The sequence below is a fragment of the Camellia sinensis genome, chromosome 2 (genome assembly GCF_055761805.1).
Source record: "Camellia sinensis isolate YWXY chromosome 2, ASM5576180v1, whole genome shotgun sequence".
Lineage (NCBI taxonomy): Eukaryota > Viridiplantae > Streptophyta > Magnoliopsida > Ericales > Theaceae > Camellia > Camellia sinensis.
This window is the reverse complement of record NC_138962.1, coordinates 182,979,901-183,001,147: the sequence shown is the minus strand read 5'-3', so window position 1 is coordinate 183,001,147 and position 21,247 is coordinate 182,979,901. Positions and strand designations below refer to the sequence as shown.

General features: G+C 38.2%; 1 protein-coding gene and 1 long non-coding RNA gene across 2 annotated transcripts; both read left to right on the top strand.

Moving 5' to 3' along the window:
* The first annotated feature begins 13,587 nt into the window (after positions 1-13,587).
* Positions 13,588-15,260, top strand: LOC145820490 (uncharacterized). Its single transcript, XR_014362182.1, has 3 exons — positions 13,588-13,715; positions 13,913-13,981; positions 15,123-15,260. It is a non-coding gene; the product is annotated as an uncharacterized LOC145820490 (long non-coding RNA).
* Positions 15,261-15,317: 57 nt separating this feature from the next.
* Positions 15,318-19,838, top strand: LOC145819293 (uncharacterized). Its single transcript, XM_082913266.1, has 5 exons — positions 15,318-17,073; positions 17,611-17,942; positions 18,330-18,447; positions 18,760-19,033; positions 19,202-19,838. The coding sequence occupies exons 1-5, from the start codon at positions 15,318-15,320 to the stop codon at positions 19,836-19,838; spliced, it is 3,117 nt and encodes a 1,038-aa protein (XP_082769392.1).
* The last annotated feature ends 1,409 nt before the right edge of the window (positions 19,839-21,247 follow it).

Here is a 21,247-nt window from a genome sequence, read left to right as displayed (position 1 = left end):
GGAAGAAAAAAAAAGAGGGAACTAACCCTTAATTCTACATGCATGACATGCATTGATGACATTTTGTTTACACCTATATTTTCTTGCATAACCTTCATAATTCTATAGGTTTTGAAGGGATTTTCCCTCATAAATTATGGAATTGGACTTTTGGACCACATGGTATATGGTTTTATAATTTCTTTGGAGCCTTGATTAATTCATTAGTAACATTAGTCAACTATGGACATGCATGGTTTTATTATTGTTTCTATATGTCTTTCCTTGCATGATTTTACAAAATTGAAGGAGGAAATTTCAAAGATGTGGATTTGGAACTCATGTTGGCATATATTGATGATTTTACACCTTAATTTCAAGAGTATGAATGTTGCATGAACAATTGGCATTAAGATGAGTTATGTCTTAAAAAAAAAAATTGAGGATGGAAATCCAAGTTTTTGTTGTTACAAGAAGATTGAAGCATACTGCATAGTTTGAGGCTGGAATTTTAAGAACTAGAGGTCCTAATTACAAAGCAGTTTTCAATCACCATTTTAGCCCAAACCGCTCGAGCGGCTTGGGCCCCTGCACGAGTGGCCCACCTTCATTTGCCCAAGGGTGCACACTGTTTTACCACCGCTCGTACGGCCAAGGCCACCGTACGAGCGGCCAAACAGGGCAGATTTTCCAATTTTAGTATTTTTCCATTTTTTGATTTTTGGGCCTTCATTTACATGATTTTCACGTGTCATACACATCCATATGCATATTATAAGCATGAAAGAAATTAAAGAAAGAATAGAAACAACTGAACAAACAAGTAACGGATAAACCGAAGAAGGTTAAGAATCGACTGATTGACTCGAATGTATATTGAGAGATTGTGCTATGAATATTTGTGTTTATAGGTTAAGACTCAAAGACCGAACAACGGGTATTGGAAGGCCACTGTAAGTAACATTTCTGTAAAGATATGTTGATATGAATTATGTTTTAACTGTTATTGATAAGTTATGATTTTTGACATGCTATTTTGATTATGTAAACGAATGTCCTATTTGCGAATCTACTATGGCATCCGCAGATAGTCCCAAGTCATGGGGGATGGCATGTAAATGCGGGTCCACGACATATATGTGATATGAGATCTCGTTAGCTACTTCATTGTGGTGATATGTGTTTAATCGGTATCTGTAACCGATTACTCTAGTCAGAAGACGATATGTGATATGTTCTGTGAGATGTACCATTACGTTATGTTCTGATATGTGACTGATATGATTGATTGTGATATGATTTGTTTTACGGATATGGTATTTGGAATTCGTTCACTAACCCCTTTACTTTAATATTATTCACTGGGCTTGAGCTCACTGTTTATATATATATATATATATATATCTATATGTATAGGTGAGCATTTTGGATGGCAAGCCTAGAAGGGGTCTATAGCTGAGTCACCGTTTTGAAGCCTACCAAGTTATTTTGAGTGCCTCCGAGTTAGGGCTAGGCCTGGAAGGCCGTTGTCAAGCTTTTGACCATGAAGTAAACTTTCGTAATGTATAAAATGTTAAGTTGCAAGTTATGTACTGAATGTGGGTAAATTAACTGTAATGCCCCAAATTTCTAGCCCAAATGATAATACAACAATCATGGCTCTTTCAAGGAAAACCGAATATAAATCTCCAAACTTACATTACATGATACAATAGTTCTTCAAGCAACAATACATTAATCCAACAACAAATAAATACACAAATAAATACCCCCAAGGGTTTACAAGTTTCTAAGGCTTGAGCCTGGTTACACAAAACGGTTATTCAAACCCACACACATATAGTCCTTGGCTTACACACAAAGTCACAGCAAGATGAGAGTCTCATACTCTCAACACACATTTCCTCATCTTTAGTTAGGCGACATCACCACATCTTTTCCTGCACAAAAATCCCGTAGGGTGAGCATAAAGCCTAGTAAGAAATCCTTAACAAAGTATATACATTTTATACAAGTCTCAAGAGATGAAATGCACATGCCATGCTATGTCCCTTTTTGAAGATAAATCACATTTTCATCTTTTGAAAACCATCATGCTCAATGATGCCATGCAATTTTAATTGTTCAAAACTTAACAATTTATTTTAAGGGCGGTAAATACGACTCTGGTAATCCCTAGGTCGATGTCTACAAGTAGACTATACAAGTAGACTATACAAGTACTACAAAATTATCATTTTTACTGGTATTAACCGGAAGACTCGACACTTATCCGCGCGAGTTTTCGGCCTTTCACCCCGGATTCTCAGGCCAACTTATTCAATATCATCTACACCACCTATCAAGACTTACCAATGTATTTATCCCAAAACCATTTCATGAAAACTTGTTTCTCAACATTCTTTTCTCAGTGCAAGTTTTCAAATCAACTTTCAAAATTTAATGTAATCAAATGAATTGTTATACCAATAACACAAGATGAATATAAATACTTTTGTTCCAATTCATCATCCAAGGAATAACACAATTCCCTCTCCTCAAGTATCCTCAACAATTAGTCATTTCAAGACTATTTCAACGTTTTGAACAATAATTTCCAAAAATGAACAACAATTCTCATATTCCCTGAAATTCATCATTTATATAAATATAAATAAGAAATTTTCCAAACATCCATTTATTTTGACACACAAAATAAATACAACAATATCATTCATGGATTTTCAGTCTCTTTTAAAAAAATCTCCAAATTCTCGGTTTTCTTACCAAAACTATACAACTCAAATCCTTTGAAAGAAAACTTTCCAAAATCATCTTTTCTTCAATCAACGAAGATCAAAACCTATAAGATCATTTTAAAAGAACAAGAGACAAACCCACTTTCAAAATCGCTCAACTTCTTGAATCAACATCAATTTTCAAAGCTATCGAAAGATAATTTCGAAAATCATATAGATCTTGCAAAAAAATATATATATAACTCTAAGAAAATCCCTACCTCAAGTTTTGAAGAAGAAATGAGATGAAACCCCCAAAATTAACGGTGTCAAAACTCAATCTTCACCGCATACAACGAAGCCCTTAAGAAGTTAACCAACTTTAATGAAGAACTTATGGCAGAACTCTAATGGATCTTGAGAAATCAAGGTTTTGATCCAATTTGGCATAGGGAAATGTAGAGAGAATGGAGATGAAAGAGATTTTAGCGAAGAGATATACAAAAGTGATCTGAAATATCAGATTCACGAACTGATATAACATGGTCTGCTCGAGCGTGGAAAGCCTCGCTCAAGCGTCAAATACACTTTCCCAGTACTTTTGCAGACAGGTCAAACTTCTAAAACCAAACATTCTCCGCTCGAGCGCATAAACGGCCGCTCGAGCGGACAAGCAACTTCTAATGCTTTTTGTATTTTTGCTTCGGGGGCGCTGCCTCTTAACCTTGCCAGGGTGCTGCCCTCGGACCCGCCAAGGGGCACTGCCCCCTGGACCTCCACGAGCTGATCGGGTAGCTCGATCCCCGCCACGGCGCTGTCCCTTGGACCCCCGCGAGCTGATCGGGCAGCTCGATCCTTGACATACTTAGCGAAGTGGCAAAACTGGGATCACTACATTAACGTTCTTGCATGATTAATGTTTGTTCATATAGATGCACATCTCATTGGACTATTGGTGTTTTTGTCTATTCTTCTGTAAGCCCCTGATTATTTTTATTATACAGGAAGGCCTTTGGTAATCTAAGGATTACTGGCCGGTTATGATGCTAAACTTTTAAGGGCGGGCTTGGGTCGTGATATTGACTACGACAACCGAGCAAAGGGAGGAAAGAGCCGTGGGAATAGAGTCATTCCCCACAGCAAGTTGTTTAAGTGCGAACCACTTAGCCTTACAGTGACTGCATCGTCCACTGAGGAAACGCTTGAGAGTGGAATGCTAAAATAGTCAAGTAGTGAGGATCAAATCGTAACAGCGGACAAAAAGTTAGAAGAAAGCATTGTCAACGTCCCTGATCCTAAGGCACCATTAGATTCCTTAATTTGCTGGAAGCAGTTTGTAGGAGAGATGTGGAAGCTCTTCGTGGATGGAGGGCTTGGGATAGTCCTCATCTCGCCAGACGACTTGACCATTGAATAGGCAATCAATTTTGGATTTCCAACATCCAATAACGAGGCTGAGTACGAAGCATTGTTAGTCAGTTTGAAGTCAGCATTCCATATGGAGGCCACTAAGCTGATAGTGTACAGTGACTCCCAACTGGTAGGCAACCAAATATCGGGCGACTATGAAGCAAAAGATGATAGAATGGCCAAGTACCAAGAGTTGGTCAAAAATGAGATCATGAAGTTTAAAGTGCTAAGGATAGAGCAAATCAGCCGAGAAAAAAGCAGCAAGGTCGATGAAATGGCCGGTTTCGCATCGATGGCAGACACATCTATCCCACACTCATTGCTAATGGACTTCTTGCCAAAATCGAGCATTGAAAAACCTGAAATGGCTGAAGTATGCTGCGCCGAGCTAGGGCCCTCTTGGATGGACTCTATCGTGGTGTTCTTAAAAGATGACATTTTGCCTGAAGAAAAGAAGGAAGTCAACAAGATTCAAAATCGCAACGATTTTGGCTTTTCCCATCCCTAGCATTATACAAAAAGTCTTTCATAGGACCATACTTAAAGTGTGTCCATCCTAGTAAGGTCAAGGCATTCTTGTTCGAAATTCATGAAGGCATTTGTGGAAGCCACCAAGGGGGAAGATCTCTGGCTTACCGAGTTATCTCACAAGGGTATTGGTGGCCATACATGCAAGCAGATGCTGAAAAGTACGTCAAGAAATGAAAGAAATGTCAGAAGTTCGCGCATCAAATCTATCAGCTAGCTAGAGAGCTCCTACCTTTGACCAGCTCTTGGCCTTTTACAATGCGGGGCCTAGACATAGTGGGACCACTCCCAATTGCACTGGGCAACTGAAAGTTCTTTATTGCGGTAACAGGCTACTTCACAAAGTGGATGGAGGCAGGGGCACTCGCATCCATCAAAGAGAAAGTCATCAAGGAGTTTGTCTGGCAAAACATCATAACGCGGTTTGGAATTCCTAAGGCCTTGATATCTGACAACGGCACCCCAGTTTGATGGAAAAATCTTTAGAGGTTTTTGCGAAGAGTACAAGATAGAATTCTATAACTCCACGCCGGTGTACCCTCAAGCTAATGGCCAGGCCAAAGCCTCCAGCAAAGTAGTCTTAGATGGTCTAGAAAAGTGACTGGAAAAAGTAAAGGGAAAATGGGCAGAGGAACTTCCCCACGTCTTATGGACTTGACGAACTACACCTTGGTGATCGACTGTTGAAACGCCTTTCTCCTTGGCCTATGGCATGGAAGCAGTAATCCCTTTAGAAGTGGGCCTCACCACTATTAGAAGTGAAAATTTTGATATGGATATAAATGGAGAGGCCATAGCCTTGGAGCCAGACCTTGTTGAAGAAAGAAGAGAAAGGGCATTGGTCCACATTGCCTCATATCAACAAGAACTATCTAGTAAATACAACAAGGCGGTGCGTCCAAGGCAATTCAAGATTGGAGACTAGGTGCTACGCAAAGTAATGGGAAACACTTTGGTGCCTGGAGATGGCAAGCTAGGACACAACTAGGAGGGGCCGTATAAGATGACAGGTTTAGCAAGAAAATGAGCCTGCCATCTCGAAGACATGGATGATAGAGCTATCCCAAGGCCATGGAACACGACCAATCTTAGAGTATTTTATTTTTAGTTTTTTTATGCTTGTAATTTTCTCTTAACATTCAATAAAACAAGTAGACCTTTTTTCTATTACATTTTTCTTTTGGTATTTGTATTTTTTTTGTTTGTAAATAACTTCTTTGGACTCGTTGCCCAATTGGGGGGCAAAGAAGGTTGACAGATTTGACCAACACAACTTTTTACACTCTTTAGCTGAGATAAGGATCTAGGCTAAAGAAGGTTGGTAGGTTTGACTAACATAACTTTTTGCACTATTTAGCCGATATAAGAATCCAGGCTAAAGAAGGTTGGCAGATTTGACCAACATAACTATTTGCACTGTTTAGCTGAGATAATGATCCAGGCTAAGAAGGTTGGCAGGTTTGACCAACATAAATAACTTTTTGCACTCTTCAGCAGAGATAATGATCTTTGCTAAAGCAAGTTAACAGATTTGACCAATATAACTTTTTACACTTTTTAGCGAAAATAAGGATCTAGGCTAAAGAATGATGGCAGGTTTGACCAACATAAATAACTTTTTGCACTCTTCAGCTGTGATAAGGATCTTAGCTAAAGAAGGTTGGTAGATTTGACCAACAATTTTTTGCACTCTTTAGTCGAAAGAAGGTTGGCAGGTTTGACCAACATAAATAACTTTTTGCACTTCAGTTGAGATACCGATCTTGGCTAAAGAAGGTTGGTAGATTTGACCAACATGTTTTTACACTTTTTAGCCGAGATAAGGATCTAGGCTCAAGAAGGTTGGCAGGTGTGAACAATAACTTTTTGCACTCTTTAGTCGAGATAATTATCTCGGCCAACGAAGGTTGGTAGGTTTGACTAACAAGTTTTTTTAGATTCTTTCGCTGAGATGAATATCTTGGCCAAAGACGGTTAACGGGTTTAACCAAGTTTTTTGGATTCTTTAGCCAAGGAAAGTATCTCGGCCAAAAAAGGTTGGTAGGTTTGACCAACAAGTCATTTTGGATTCTTCAACTGAGATAAGTATCTCGGCCAAAAGAAGGTTGACAGGATAAGGTAAGGGCAAGCTAATTAATTCGGCTTGGCATGCAGTCAAAATGATGCACAACAATGAATAAGCACTTTTACCGAGCAAAAAGATCAAAATTTTCATTAATTGGAAGATAATTACAAGAGGTGGGTTATATCGCCTGGTTACATAACAGAACAAAGTCAAAACAAAGAGCAAAACAACGAAAAACAAGATAATGGTATCCCAGTCATGCAAAGAGATCCTAAAGCTCGGCATCAAGGTCATTGGGTACCTCACCACTAGGTAAAGTGGCCCCAACTTCACCATCTTAAGTCAGGTCGGTGATATCTCCTCCGCTGGTCAAAGTTGGCTCAGTTTGATTGGGCACCTCTATCTGAGCTGGCAATGTTGTTGAACGGCCGAGGTCAGTGTTAGAGGGAGAGGCATCTGCTGGATTTGGGATGTCTTCTTCCTCTTGTAGGAATTTCTGCTGGACAGTGTCAACATACTTAGTCATATAGAATGGGATAAAATAGGGAGGAGGATTTAGGAACACTTCAAAATCGTGTGTCTAGCCGAGCTTTTCAGCTGCCGCCTTCTAGCCGCACTTAAAAAAGATATCCTTGGCCGTTTCACATTGTTGGATGCAAGTTTCCTTGCCTTCTTTGAAACCTTGATCCTCGGCGTTCTCCATCTTTTTTTGCAGCGCTTGGATCTCAGCATTTTTTTTCTTCTTAATCTTGACCAATTCACGTAGGTAGCGATCTTTTTTCTCAGCCAGGGCTTTTTGTTTGTCAGCCTCCACCGCGCTGGATAACTCGGCCAGCTTTGCGTTAACCTCCTTCAGCTCGGCTGCCTTAGCTTCTATATTAACTATGGCTAACCGCATTGTCTTGCACAGTTCAAGCACATATTTGTGAGCAACATGGTTTTTTTGCACGACTTACGGTTTAAGTGAGAGTTGTTAGAATAAATCGAGCAAACAGTTGTACAAACTATGGATGTAAATAAGTAGATAGATGACTTACAAGCACCATCGACTTGGTAACTGATCGAATGGCCTTGAGCTTGATCAAATGGTCGTGATGTTCCATGTCGGTCGGCAGACGGAGGCTTTTCGATAAGTTAAAAGCCAACATATGGTCATTTTCAGTAACCATCAAATCTGTGATGGACACAACGTGGTTTTTGTAAGACATGGTTGGTGCCCATGTTGGTGGGAAAAAAGGGCCTGCTCGGCCAGAACAGGCAAGCTCTAGGTTCGGTAGTACGGGATCAGGAAGCGCGGTCTCTTCCTCATCCACTAGACATTGTTGTTCGATTGATGAGGTGCGAGCACGCTTGCTTGGCCGAGATGTTGTTACCCTGGTGGTTGAAAGGGCGACGATTATCTTGCGTGGTTGGTTGAAGGGTACTTGTTCGGTTTAAACCTTGGCAGAGGTCTGCTCGGTGATAAAAGCTCACATGGCACTCCTCTTCGCCATTTCTTGTTCTTCAGTAAGTGGAATTAGGTTGATTTGAGAAAGGCCTAGGTCTGGTTTTGGCGAAGATTCGAGGAGGAGGTCAGTAATTTGGCTCGAAGCTTAGTAGCTCGGTCCTATCCCAATGCTTGTATCTTAGCGTGGTGTGGAGTGTATATTGGTTAGCGTGTGGGTAGTTCTCCTTAAGCACATTCAGATTTGCAACAAGACAAAGGGTTAACACGGTAGTAGGGGATAGAAGAGTTTAGAAAAAGTAAAACCGAGTTGCTCATACCGGTTATGCCCTTGTTCCAGTTTATGTTATAGCCCGGTATAAGGGCCTCCTGGTCCTCATAATTCCCAATAACCTAAAGAAAGTCATCGTCATGCAAGTCTTTGTCTGGTGTGCACTTGACGGCTTTCTTTCGGCCTTTTTTGACCTTGAGATAGTAGACCCAACTATCATTGTTATGGCCAAACAAGTATTGGTGGAATATCTTAGCCAGTCCCAAGTTGAGGCCAAGGTGGTGGTTGAGCTCGGCGATGCCGTTTGTAATCCTATATGTATTGGTGGATAATTGCGCGGAGCAAAGTCAGTCTACTTGAGGAATTCACAAATAAGGGGTTAGACCAGAAAGCAGAGTCCACCCTCTACAATTGATATTACAGCCAGGCTTGTCCCAGAGTATAGTATCTTGCTCGGCTAGGGTGAATTGCACATCGTCTGGAATGTTGTAATCCCTCATAAATTTGGCTATGGCACCTAGCGAGCTAACCATGAAGTGGTACTTGCCCATTGGCTTTAAGTTAAGGGTTATTGGGGTTTGCTTGGCTGAATTGATTAGCATTGTTGGGTTACTCAGTTGAACAGCACTGTCAAATGAGCAATGTGAATGGTGTGCCTGGGTAACCTAGTCAAGTCTGAAAAGTGACAAAATAATAAAGTGTTAAGCCCAAAAAGTTGACCGGGCTAGAGATGATAGTTTGCTGGATCGAGAGTGTGCATGTGCTTAGTACGGTTATGAGCTGAGATCAGCTTGGCCCACTACTAGTTCAAGGGTTTAGTCTGGTGCTGGCATAGAACCAGGATTCAGTCTGGTTTGGACTAAGGGCATTGTTTTAGCCCGGTTCAAGCAACATAACTAGCTCGGTTGGGTATATTCCATCATAAACAGGTTTTCAATTCGGTCGCAACACGATTTTGAATCAAAATCATTGCTGCGATTGTTGCGATCCCATCCATTTGATATTCGTCTTTTGGACTTCTAAGGGTTGTTTAACAGCTGTGACTTGGATCGTAAGCTTTCTTTAAGCACATTTTTAGTGGATAACTACACTATACTATTGTACTTAAGCCTAGATGGTAGATTAACTAAAACACTAAACAATCATGGAAGAAACAGTGAGTGGCATAAAGGACTTATAGGTTTGGGCTTCGATCTGAGGATTCCAGTTAGTTGAAGTGCCTCGTCGACCGGGCTAGAGATGATAGTTTGCTGGATCGAGAGTGTGCATGTGCTTAGTACGGTTATGAGCTGAGATCAACTTGGCCCACTACTAGTTCAAGGGTTTAGTCCGATGCTGGCATAGAACCAGGATTCAGTTTGGTTTGGACTAAGGGCATTGTTTTAGCCCGGTTCAAGCAACATAACTAGCTCGGTTGGGTATATTCCATCATAAACAGGTTTTCAATTCGATCGCAACATGATTTTGAATCAAAATCATTGCTGCGATTGTTGCGATCCCATCCATTTGATATTCATCTTTTGGACTTCTAAGGGTTGTTTAACAGCTGTGACTTGGATCGTAGGCTTTTTTTAAGCACATTTTTAGTGGATAACTACACTATACTATTGTACTTAAGCCTAGATGGTAGATTAACTAAAACACTAAACAATCATGGAAGAAACAGTGAGTGGCATAAAGGACTTATAGGTTTGGGCTTCGATCTGAGGATTCCAGTTAGTTGAAGTGCCTCGTCGAGCGATCGCGAGTTCACGAAAGCAAAACACAACTGTAATCTGAGGTTACAGTGAAATAGTTAAAAGGGCTAGGAGTTTTGGTAAAATAGAGGAGCGATGAAGGAAAGGAATAGTGAAGGTGACTCTTCACTATATACAAGTTGTATACATACGACATGAAAATACGGGACAGATTAAATTTTTGGGCAGCGGATGACGGCTGTTGCAGCGATATGGGCACAATGGGGGCTTGCTCCGTGTCCAAATGAATAAATGAAGTGTCAGACATGCCAGAATGGTGGGCCGACGTGCAGAGCAACGGATAAGACATTTATGGATTGGGCAGATCGTGAGACCGATGGGGCATTTTTATCTCAATAACTAGCAGAATGGCAACTCGACTGAGAGATAGTAATCCCAATCATGCTACGCAGATGGAATTAGGGGCAATTGATAGGGTAATTTGTGTACAAATTGAGCCGAGCCAGGTGAGGTTGTCTTTTTAGGTCGGGTCGCATATTGGGCCGAGTTATGAATAGCTCAATTCAATGTTAGTTGTTGTTAGGGCAGTCAAAGGGTATGTGCCTAGCTACCTGCGCGTAGCCCGCAACATAAATCAGAGTAGCATGATGGTCGACCTAGGAGTAGCCTGGTTGGATAATGCATAACGGCTGGGGTTGCACAACTCGGTTAGAGGAATAGTAGCACAAGGTAGCTCGTTTGGATACCACTAGCCGAGTAGAGTATTAGGCTATTCCACTTGGCTTGTGGTGAAAGGGATGTTTTAAGGATAAGTATTATCTTAGGTATGTGATTCATAAGAGAACTCTGTTAAGGAGAGATATAGTCCTATTAAGATTGTGTCAGGCAGAATCAATAAAAACCTATAATAGGACTTATGGATAGGTATTACAATTCTTATTCTTAATTACTGACTTAGGCATCGGAGTGGTTTCTAGCACACATCCGTCAGCTAGCTCATGTTTGCGTTTTTAAGTAGTAAAGTAACGACGTTTGAAAAAATACACACTTGATCTATAAAATTATACGAAAAGATTATTCTGTGCTTGTATAATTTTTTTTTCTTAATTTACTTGGTAATCCTTGTACATTTGCAAAAATAATATAATAATAATAATAATAATAATAATAATAATAATAATAATAATAATAATGAATTTGCTGATGTTGCTTTGAACCTAGTAAGATGACCAACTTCACTCTGCTCACAAATCCACGCACGTGCAAGTAAATTATGACAGCTTGACTGATGCAGTTGCATCAGAATACACATGGACATTATATATTATTTTGGGCTATATAATATTTTTAGCTCTAAAATATGAGTTTTGTATCATTTTAATTTTTAATGTATGAATTATGTCAATTTATTTTTTAGTACAGTGGTTCTACCTGATTCTCTTAGCTCATTCTGTTTGTAGATGATGTTAAAGTAAGGTAGGAGTAAACATGAAAATTCAATTAAAAAATTTATGAAAATTCAATTTAAAATATTACTCTTCTAAACTCTAAAGTAAGAGATTTGTGTTATTTTAATCTTTAATGTTTGAATTGTGCCAATTTAATTTTTAAAATATAAGAAGTGTGTGAAATTGGTCATCCAATTTAATTCGTCTCTCTTCATCTCAACAAAGGAAAAAGTATGAAAATCATAAATGCAAAAAGTGAAAAAAAACAAAAAAGGCTAAAAAAATCAGTTTTCATGACATCTGTTGGTTATCCACATGTGTATACATATTACCTATATATTAAATATAATAGATGATGCACTACAAGAAAAAATATTTATTGCAATGAAAAAGAATAGTCGTCAAAAGCAAATTGGTGATGATTTTTTTTTTCCACATCCTAAAAATTATATTTTCTTGTAGTAGTGACAATATTTCTCTCCAAAGAAGTTGGCTTTTTTTCTTTTTTTTCAAATTTTGATAATATATATTTATGATTTTCAAGTTAAGAACAGACAAAATTATGTTTGACGATTAAATAGAAATTAGGTTGGGGTGTTTTACTTTTAGGTAGACTTTTCAAAAAGTCTATGACTAGGCTTGCTTAAAGAGTTAGAAATTTTGTAACTTTTGGACGAAAAGTCTTGTAAAGTCAGATATGAAGTTAGATGAATTATGATAGAGAATTTAGAGACGAAAGTGGAAGCACAAAGATGGAGAGCGTATGGAGAAAATTTACATATCTTATTATGTTGGCATAAAGGCCAATATATAGACTTACAAGGGGTGAATACAAACAAAATATAACTTAATGCCTATCTAACTCCATATCTAACATATCTAACTTTGCAAAACTTTTCGTCCAAAAGTTACAAAATTTCTAACTCTTTAAGCAAGCCTAGTCATAGGCTTTTTGAAAAGTCTACCTAAAAGTAAATACAAAGAGACAAAAATAAATATAAAAGAAGGACTACAATTATTTGCTCTTTGCTACAGTTTTTACAATTATATACACTGATACACACTGTCTACCCTCTCCGGTTTTCATAGAGATAGACTGTTGTAGATAAGTTTTGGAATCAATTCTATTTTTTTGAACAGCAATGCTAGGTATCATGAAAAGTCTTTCATGAAAATGATCATGAAAAGCTTGTGACCTTTGGATTACACTTAGAATAAAGCACCACATACTAATCAAGGTAATCTAAAGGTCACAAATTTTTCATGATCATTTTTATGAAAAGAATTTCTATTTTTATTTTTATTTTTTAAATAAAGAGGGTAAAATGAAAAACGACCAAACAACCAAGTGTTAACAAGTAGCTTAGAGAAATTACAAACGACCACACGACCAAGTGTTTATATCTTTTCTCATTGGATAACAAGTTGCTTAGAGAATTACAATGAGAAAAGTACAATGCAGCTTTGGAAAGTATAATAATCATAGAGCTACAATGCAGCTGCCACATAACAAGCAACAATGAGAGAGCTATTGGAAGCAAGAACATGAACACACACAAGCAGCTTTGGAGACAATTACATGCTTACTCTTTGATATCTATAAAGGATTCAGCATTCACTTTCCTAGTTTTAAACTAACTTGCCTCAGACATATTCAAACAACAAAAAGAAAACACTCATATACACAAAAGACTCAAACTTTCCCCTACTTTTTCACAACAAGCTTGTATCGGGTCCGTGCAGGCTCATCGCGAAATTGCATACCCAAACCCAAGTGATTCATCATTAACCAAACTGTAAAATCCAAAATTTTATGTGTAGAATTATTTTTGGTTAAAGTAGTAATTAAATTAATTTATATGGGTCATTTTAGTAACATCAAGGAATTAGTTATGAGGTGGTTTTTTTAAAAATTTTTATTACTTAGATGGTTAAGTTTGTAATTTTGGGAGATTGGGTTATAGGCCCACTTGGGCTTTAGGTCTTGGAAACATAGAAGCACAAACAAATAGAGGTAGTGATGTTGTTGTGGCTGCTGCGGCAGATCTAGCAATAGAAAAAAAAAAAAAAAAAAAAAAAAAAAAGAGAAGAAGAAGAAGTAAAGAAAAGAAAGAAGATTCATAGATTGGTGACTTTGATCTAATCATCTCTTGGAGGTAAGATTTGTTTTTATGGTACTCCTAACTATTTCTTTAGACATAGTATCTTGTATGTTGATTGGGTGTATGTATTTTGGGGTTTTGGAATTTACTTGTAGACTATAGGATTAGATTAGTACATTATAAAAGAAAAGAATGATAGATGCATCATGGTGATCAATAATAATTGTTTATGTGGTATAATATTTTATTAGGTTTGTGAGATTGAGGTGGATCTTGGTAATTTGAGATTAGCTTGGGAAATATTATTTTAGCTGTTTGAGGTAAGTAACCCTCTATCACTGTTGGTTCATTTTTATTCTTATCGAATCGTTTAAAATCATAAATATTTATTTAAAGCCTTCATGTTCTCTTAAAATAAAATATGGGTCAAGTATAAAACAATATCGAATATTATTATTAAAATTATTTGAATATTTGGTGAAACTATTCTGAAAATTGTACTAAACGTTTATTCTGAAAATATCGAATGCTTTTTTTAAAATTTGTGTATTGTTTGAATTTTGAACATCACTCTAGTCTGACTACGATTTGGACCCTAGCCAATGGGGGTTATTTATTGGCACAGAAACTAGTTTCTTTTGGGGCTTTACCACCGGCCTATGTGTGGTTCTGGGCCTTGTCACGGGCTATGTGACCGTAGTCAATAAGACTTGGGTTTTGTGAATCAAATCATTGAACCATCTGAATATCGAACCATCGATTTGAACAATGAATTACTTTGAATTATCTTGTTGGCTTTTCATTTAAAATGTATTGTACATTGTTTATTTTTAGCCATGAAACCATCTTACAAAATAATTGTTCATTTATTGAACTGTAGAAAAATTTATATTTATTGATTATCAATTTATTTATTTATTTTTTTATACTTGATCCAGCTGGCAGTGATGGTTGGTTATTTACTAGGCTGTCTAGCTTACCCTTATTTTATTTTTTCAGATTCTGAAGAGTAGAGCTGCACGGGATTTTTTTTACATATGGGAGTGCCGAGAGTAGGACTATGATTTAAGTACTTGGATTATTTGTTTTGTTAATGGATTTTATTAGTGGACTTGGTGGATAATTTCATATGATAAGAATAATCAATTTTTTTTTATGGATTTTAGTATTATGATAATTAAGGGTTTGATTGGAGTATTTTACATTGTTAGTTATGTGTTGGACTCTTAGCCTTGCATGCTCACTTAAATGAGTGTGCGGCGTTGTCACGGAGCTTGGGACGTGACAATTTAGTGGTATCAGAGCCAGGTTGTAATTTTTAAAGGCTAGTATAAAATAGTGGTGAGATTGGGTAGATATAGGATTGGGAACGCTTATAATTTGATATAATGTTATTTTTATTTACTTGTTATAGGGACTTGAGAATAGAATAAGATGGGATTTTATTATTGATGCATTTAGGTTGCAATGGAACATGAGGAGACATTGGCAAATATGGCTAGGAATACACGCCAGGGTCAAACGAATCGACGGACTGGTAATAGCAATCGGCGAGGGAATGTGACTAATAATGGTAGTGGTTCTCAAGCAGTCGGAGGAAATCAGGGGCAAGAGTTGGGACACCAAGAACAAGCTGCAATCCCCAATCCAATTGAAATGGTTCAAGTGCTTCAAACGTTGGCCGGGGTGGTGCAACAACAAACCACCATAGGGAATAACTTGACTAGACTTATGGAGCAACAACAGCAGATGCAGCCAGGTGTTGGGCCACAACCAAGGCCACGTTGTAACATTACCGAGTTTAAGAAGATAGCCTTGGCATTTGACGGAGCCACAGACCCTTTGGAGGCTGAAAAATGGTTAACAGAAATGGAGAAGTTGTTTCCCGTTTTTGAGTGTACGGATGATCAGAAGGTGACCTATGCTACGTTTATGCTACAAGGGATAGCTAATGATTGGTGGCAGATGGAGAAGCGCATACACGAGCATGATGCCAACCCCTATACATGGGAAAGGTTTAAGAAGGCATTCAATGAGAAATACTTCCCTAGGAGTGTTCGTCTACAAAAACAGAGGGAATTTTTGAAGTTAGAGCAAGGGAATAAGACGGTTGCAGAATATGAAGCTGAGTTTATGAAGTTGTCTAAATTTGCATCAGCATTTGAAGCAGATGAGGATAGCAGAGCACGAAAGTTTGAAGCTGGACTAAGAACGAACATTATGCAACAAGTGGTTCCTTTCGAGTTACCTACTTTTGGAGCAGTGTTGAATAAGGCTTTGCTAGTTGAGAGTGGCCTTACCAGAGCCCAAGAAGAGAAAGAAGAGAATTATAAGAAGAGGCCTAGTTCTTCCAACTTCCAAACTAACAATTCGAAGGGCAATGCTAAGAGACAAAACACTTCTTCGGTTGGGAGTTGGGGAAGTCGAACTATGGGTAGTAGTGTTGATAAGAAGAATGATCGGGTACAATGCACTAGGTGTAATGGATTCCATCGGGATAGTGAGTGTCGTTGGAATACTGGGGCTTGTTTCTCTTGCGGGCAACAGGGGCACAGGATAGCTGATTGCCCTAATCGAAAGGGGCATGAGATTGAACAGAAAGCATGGACAAATAAAGGAGTATCAACAGACAAAGGGTCTTCAGGAAGTCAAAAGAAAAATGGAGGTCATAAGCCAAAGACTCAGGGTCGAGTGTACGCACTCACGCAACAAGATGTCCAGACTTCCAACACGGTGGTGTCAGGTACTGTTTTAGTGTCTTCTGTTTATGCACATGTGTTATTTGATTCTGGCGCTACAAATTCATTTGTGTCTATGGGATTTGTTAAGAAACATGGATGGAGATGTGTCTCTAGAGAGATCGACTTATGTGTTGAAACCCCGATAGGAGGGGTTATGGTTGCTGACTTAATTTGCAAATCTCGTGTGGTTAGTATAGATGACAGGAAATTGCTTGTAGACTTAACTGTTTTAGATATGCGGGACTTTGACATAATTCTTGGAATGGATTGGTTGGCAACCAATTATGCTTCTGTGGATTGTCGAGGCAAAAGGGTAGTATTTCAGATTCCTAATCAACCAGAATTTTGCTTTGTGGGTAGTGGAGTTAACACTCCTCTTTTGGTAATCTCAGCTTTGCAAGCTAGACGGTTGTTAAGGAATGGTTGCGAGGGCTATTTAGCTTCTGTGAGAGATACCCGTGAGACTGAATTGAAGCTAGAGGATATTCTAGTTGTGAAGGAATTTCCCGATGTTTTTCCTGAAGAGTTACCGGGGTTGCCACTAGATAGAGAGATTGAGTTTGCCATTGAATTGATACCTGGCACGGGTCCTATCTCCAAGGCTCCGTATCGGATGGCCCCAGCAGAGTTGAAAGAGTTGAAGGAACAGTTACAAGAGTTACTAGATAAGGGCTTTATTAGGCCTAGTGTTTCTCCTTGGGGTGCGCCCGTTTTATTTGTGAAAAAGAAGGATGGTAGTTTTCGCCTTTGCATTGATTATCGAGAGTTGAACAAGGTGACAATCCGAAATAAATATCCTTTGCCTAGGATAGATGACCTATTTGATCAGTTGCAAGGAGCACAAGTCTTTTCTAAGATTGACCTTCGTTCTGGCTATCACCAGTTGAAGGTTAAGACGGAAGATATACCTAAGACAGCCTTCCGAACTAGGTATGGGCATTATGAATTTTTAGTGATGCCGTTTGGGTTGACCAATGCGCCTGCAGCTTTTATGGATTTAATGAACAGAGTGTTTAAATCCTTCTTAGATCAGTTTGTGGTAGTTTTTATTGATGACATTCTTGTGTACTCAAAGAGTAAAGAGCAGCACAAAGAACATCTGAGAATAGTGTTGCAGATATTAAGGGAGAAGAAATTATTTGCTAAATTAAAGAAGTGTGAATTTTGGCTGGAGAGTGTATCATTTTTGGGTCATGTGATATCTAAAGATGGGGTGTCTGTTGACCCCAAGAAAGTGGAGGCGGTGGTGGAATGGAATCGGCCTACTAGTGTCACTGAAATTCGTAGCTTCTTGGGTTTAGCAGGATATTATAGAAGGTTCGTTGAGGGATTTTCCCGAATTTCTATGCCTTTAACTCGTTTAACACAAAAAGGGGTTAAATTTGAGTGGTCTGATGATTGTGAGAAGAGTTTCCAAGATCTAAAGAGTCGATTGGTGTGTGCTCCAGTACTTATAGTTCCGTCCGGAGATGAAGGTTTTACCATCTATAGTGATGCATCGAAGATGGGCTTGGGTTGTGTCCTGATGCAAAATGATAAGGTAGTGGCATACGCGTCTAGGCAGTTGAAGCCATATGAGCAGAATTATCCTACGCATGATTTGGAGTTGGCTGCCGTGGTGTTTGCATTGAAAATCTGGAGGCACTACCTGTATGGGGTGAAATGTGAGATATTCACTGATCATAAAAGTTTGAAGTATATTTTCACTCAAAAAGAATTGAATATGAGGCAAAGGAGATGGTTGGAGCTATTAAAGGACTATGAGTTGACTATCAATTATCATCCAGGAAAAGCTAATATAGTGGCGGATGCCTTGAGTAGAAAGACCCCGAGTAATTTGGCTACCTTGATCACTGACCAAAAGAATATCTTGGAGGACTTACAGAGGTTGAATATTGAGATTAGATGGCACAACCATGGAGTGCAGTTGGCAAACCTTAGGGTTCAACCCACATTGATTGATAGAATTAAAGATGCTCAAGGAAGAGACTCTCAGTTGCAAAAACTTAAGGCTGAAATGGAAATAGGGCTACAGATGGAATTTTGTATGCATAAAGATGGAACCTTGAGATTTGGAGAGAGGTTGTGTGTGCCTAATGATTTAGAGCTCAAGAGAGAAATCCTAAGAGAAGCTCACAGTTCAGGATATACTGTACATCCAGGAAGCACTAAAATGTATAAAGACTTGAAGAGGAACTTTTGGTGGAATAATATGAAGAGGGAAATTGCTCAGTATGTTGCTCAATGTTTGGTATGTCAACAAGTGAAAGTTGAACATCAGAGACCTGCAGGTAAGTTACAACCTCTTCCTATTCCCGAATGGAAGTGGGAACATATTACCATGGATTTTGTGACAGGGTTGCCTAGGACCCAAGGTGGTAACAATGCTATATGGGTTATCGTTGATCGATTGACCAAATCCGCTCACTTTCTAGCTTTTAAGGTAGGGTTCTCCTTAGAGAAGTTTGCAAAATTGTATATCAAGGAGATTGTGAAGTTGCATGGTATTCCGGCGACCATAGTGTCTGATAGAGATAGCAGATTTGTATCTATGTTTTGGAAGAGTTTGCATACAGCTTTGGGCACTAGTTTGAATTTTAGCACTGCCTTTCATCCTCAAACTGATGGACAGTCAGAGAGAACTATTCAAACCTTGGAAGACATGTTGAGGGCTTGTGTTATCGATCTTGGAGGTTCTTGGGATGAGCATTTGGCCTTAGTGGAATTCTCTTATAATAACAGTTATCATGCGAGCATTCAGATGGCACCATATGAGGCTTTATATGGACGAAAGTGTAGATCACCTATTTGTTGGGATGATGTGGGTGAAAGGAAGTTGTTAGGGCCTGAGATTGTGCAACAAACAGTGGACAAGATCAATCTTATTAGAGAGCGACTTCGCACGGCACAGAGTAGACAGAAAAGTTATGCAGATAACAGGAGACGTGATTTGGTGTTTGGGGTTGGAGACCATGTATTCCTTAAGGTGTCTCCTATGAAAGGAGTAATGAGGTTTGGTGTTCGTGGTAAATTGAGTCCTAGATTTGTTGGGCCATTTGAGGTTTTGGATCGAATTGGTGAGGTAGCTTACAGACTTGCCCTACCACCTTCACTAGTTGGAGTTCATAATGTTTTTCATGTCTCAATGTTAAGGAAGTATATACCGGATCCTAGTCATGTGATTGATCATGCACCGTTGCAGTTTAAGGAGGATTTGACATATGAGGAACACCCTATGCGAATTGCTGATAGGAAGGAACAGGTTTTGAGGCGTCGAGTCATTCACTATGTTAAGGTTCAATGGAGTAATCACTCGGAAAGAGAAGCTACTTGGGAACTTGAGGATGAAATGAGACAAAAGTATCCCCAACTTTTTGAGACTCCAGGTATGTCAAATTTCGAGGACAAAATTTCTTTTAAGTGGGGAAGAATGTAAAATCCAAAATTTTATGTGTAGAATTATTTTTGGTTAAAGTAGTAATTAAATTAATTTATATGGGTCATTTTAGTAACATCAAGGAATTAGTTATGAGGTGGTTTTTTTAAAAATTTTTATTACTTAGATGGTTAAGTTTGTAATTTTGGGAGATTGGGTTATAGGCCCACTTGGGCTTTAGGTCTTGGAAACATAGAAGCACAAACAAATAGAGGTAGTGATGTTGTTGTGGCTGCTGCGGCAGATCTAGCAATAGAAAAAAAAAAAAAAAAAAAAAAAAGAAGTAAAGAAAAGAAAGAAGATTCATAGATTGGTGACTTTGATCTAATCATCTCTTGGAGGTAAGATTTGTTTTTATGGTACTCCTAACTATTTCTTTAGACATAGTATCTTGTATGTTGATTGGGTGTATGTATTTTGGGGTTTTGGAATTTACTTGTAGACTATAGGATTAGATTAGTACATTATAAAAGAAAAGAATGATAGATGCATCATGGTGATCAATAATAATTGTTTATGTGGTATAATATTTTATTAGGTTTGTGAGATTGAGGTGGATCTTGGTAATTTGAGATTAGCTTGGGAAATATTATTTTAGCTGTTTGAGGTAAGTAACCCTCTATCACTGTTGGTTCATTTTTATTCTTATCGAATCGTTTAAAATCATAAATATTTATTTAAAGCCTTCATGTTCTCTTAAAATAAAATATGGGTCAAGTATAAAACAATATCGAATATTATTATTAAAATTATTTGAATATTTGGTGAAACTATTCTGAAAATTGTACTAAACGTTTATTCTGAAAATATCGAATGCTTTTTTTAAAATTTGTGTATTGTTTGAATTTTGAACATCACTCTAGTCTGACTACGATTTGGACCCTAGCCAATGGGGGTTATTTATTGGCACAGAAACTAGTTTCTTTTGGGGCTTTACCACCGGCCTATGTGTGGTTCTGGGCCTTGTCACGGGCTATGTGACCGTAGTCAATAAGACTTGGGTTTTGTGAATCAAATCATTGAACCATCTGAATATCGAACCATCGATTTGAACAATGAATTACTTTGAATTATCTTGTTGGCTTTTCATTTAAAATGTATTGTACATTGTTTATTTTTAGCCATGAAACCATCTTACAAAATAATTGTTCATTTATTGAACTGTAGAAAAATTTATATTTATTGATTATCAATTTATTTATTTATTTTTTTATACTTGATCCAGCTGGCAGTGATGGTTGGTTATTTACTAGGCTGTCTAGCTTACCCTTATTTTATTTTTTCAGATTCTGAAGAGTAGAGCTGCACGGGATTTTTTTTACATATGGGAGTGCCGAGAGTAGGACTATGATTTAAGTACTTGGATTATTTGTTTTGTTAATGGATTTTATTAGTGGACTTGGTGGATA

Coding starts and splice junctions, on each gene's coding strand:
- LOC145819293 (XM_082913266.1), top strand. CDS start 15,318: ATGGTTCAAGTGCTTCAAACGTTGGCCGGGGTGGTGCAACAACAAACC. Junction 17,943..18,329: donor TCCTGATGCAAAATGATAAG/GTAGTGGCATAC, acceptor CATGGAGTGCAG/TTGGCAAACCTTAGGGTTCA. Junction 19,034..19,201: donor CATCCTCAAACTGATGGACA/GTCAGAGAGAAC, acceptor ACGAAAGTGTAG/ATCACCTATTTGTTGGGATG.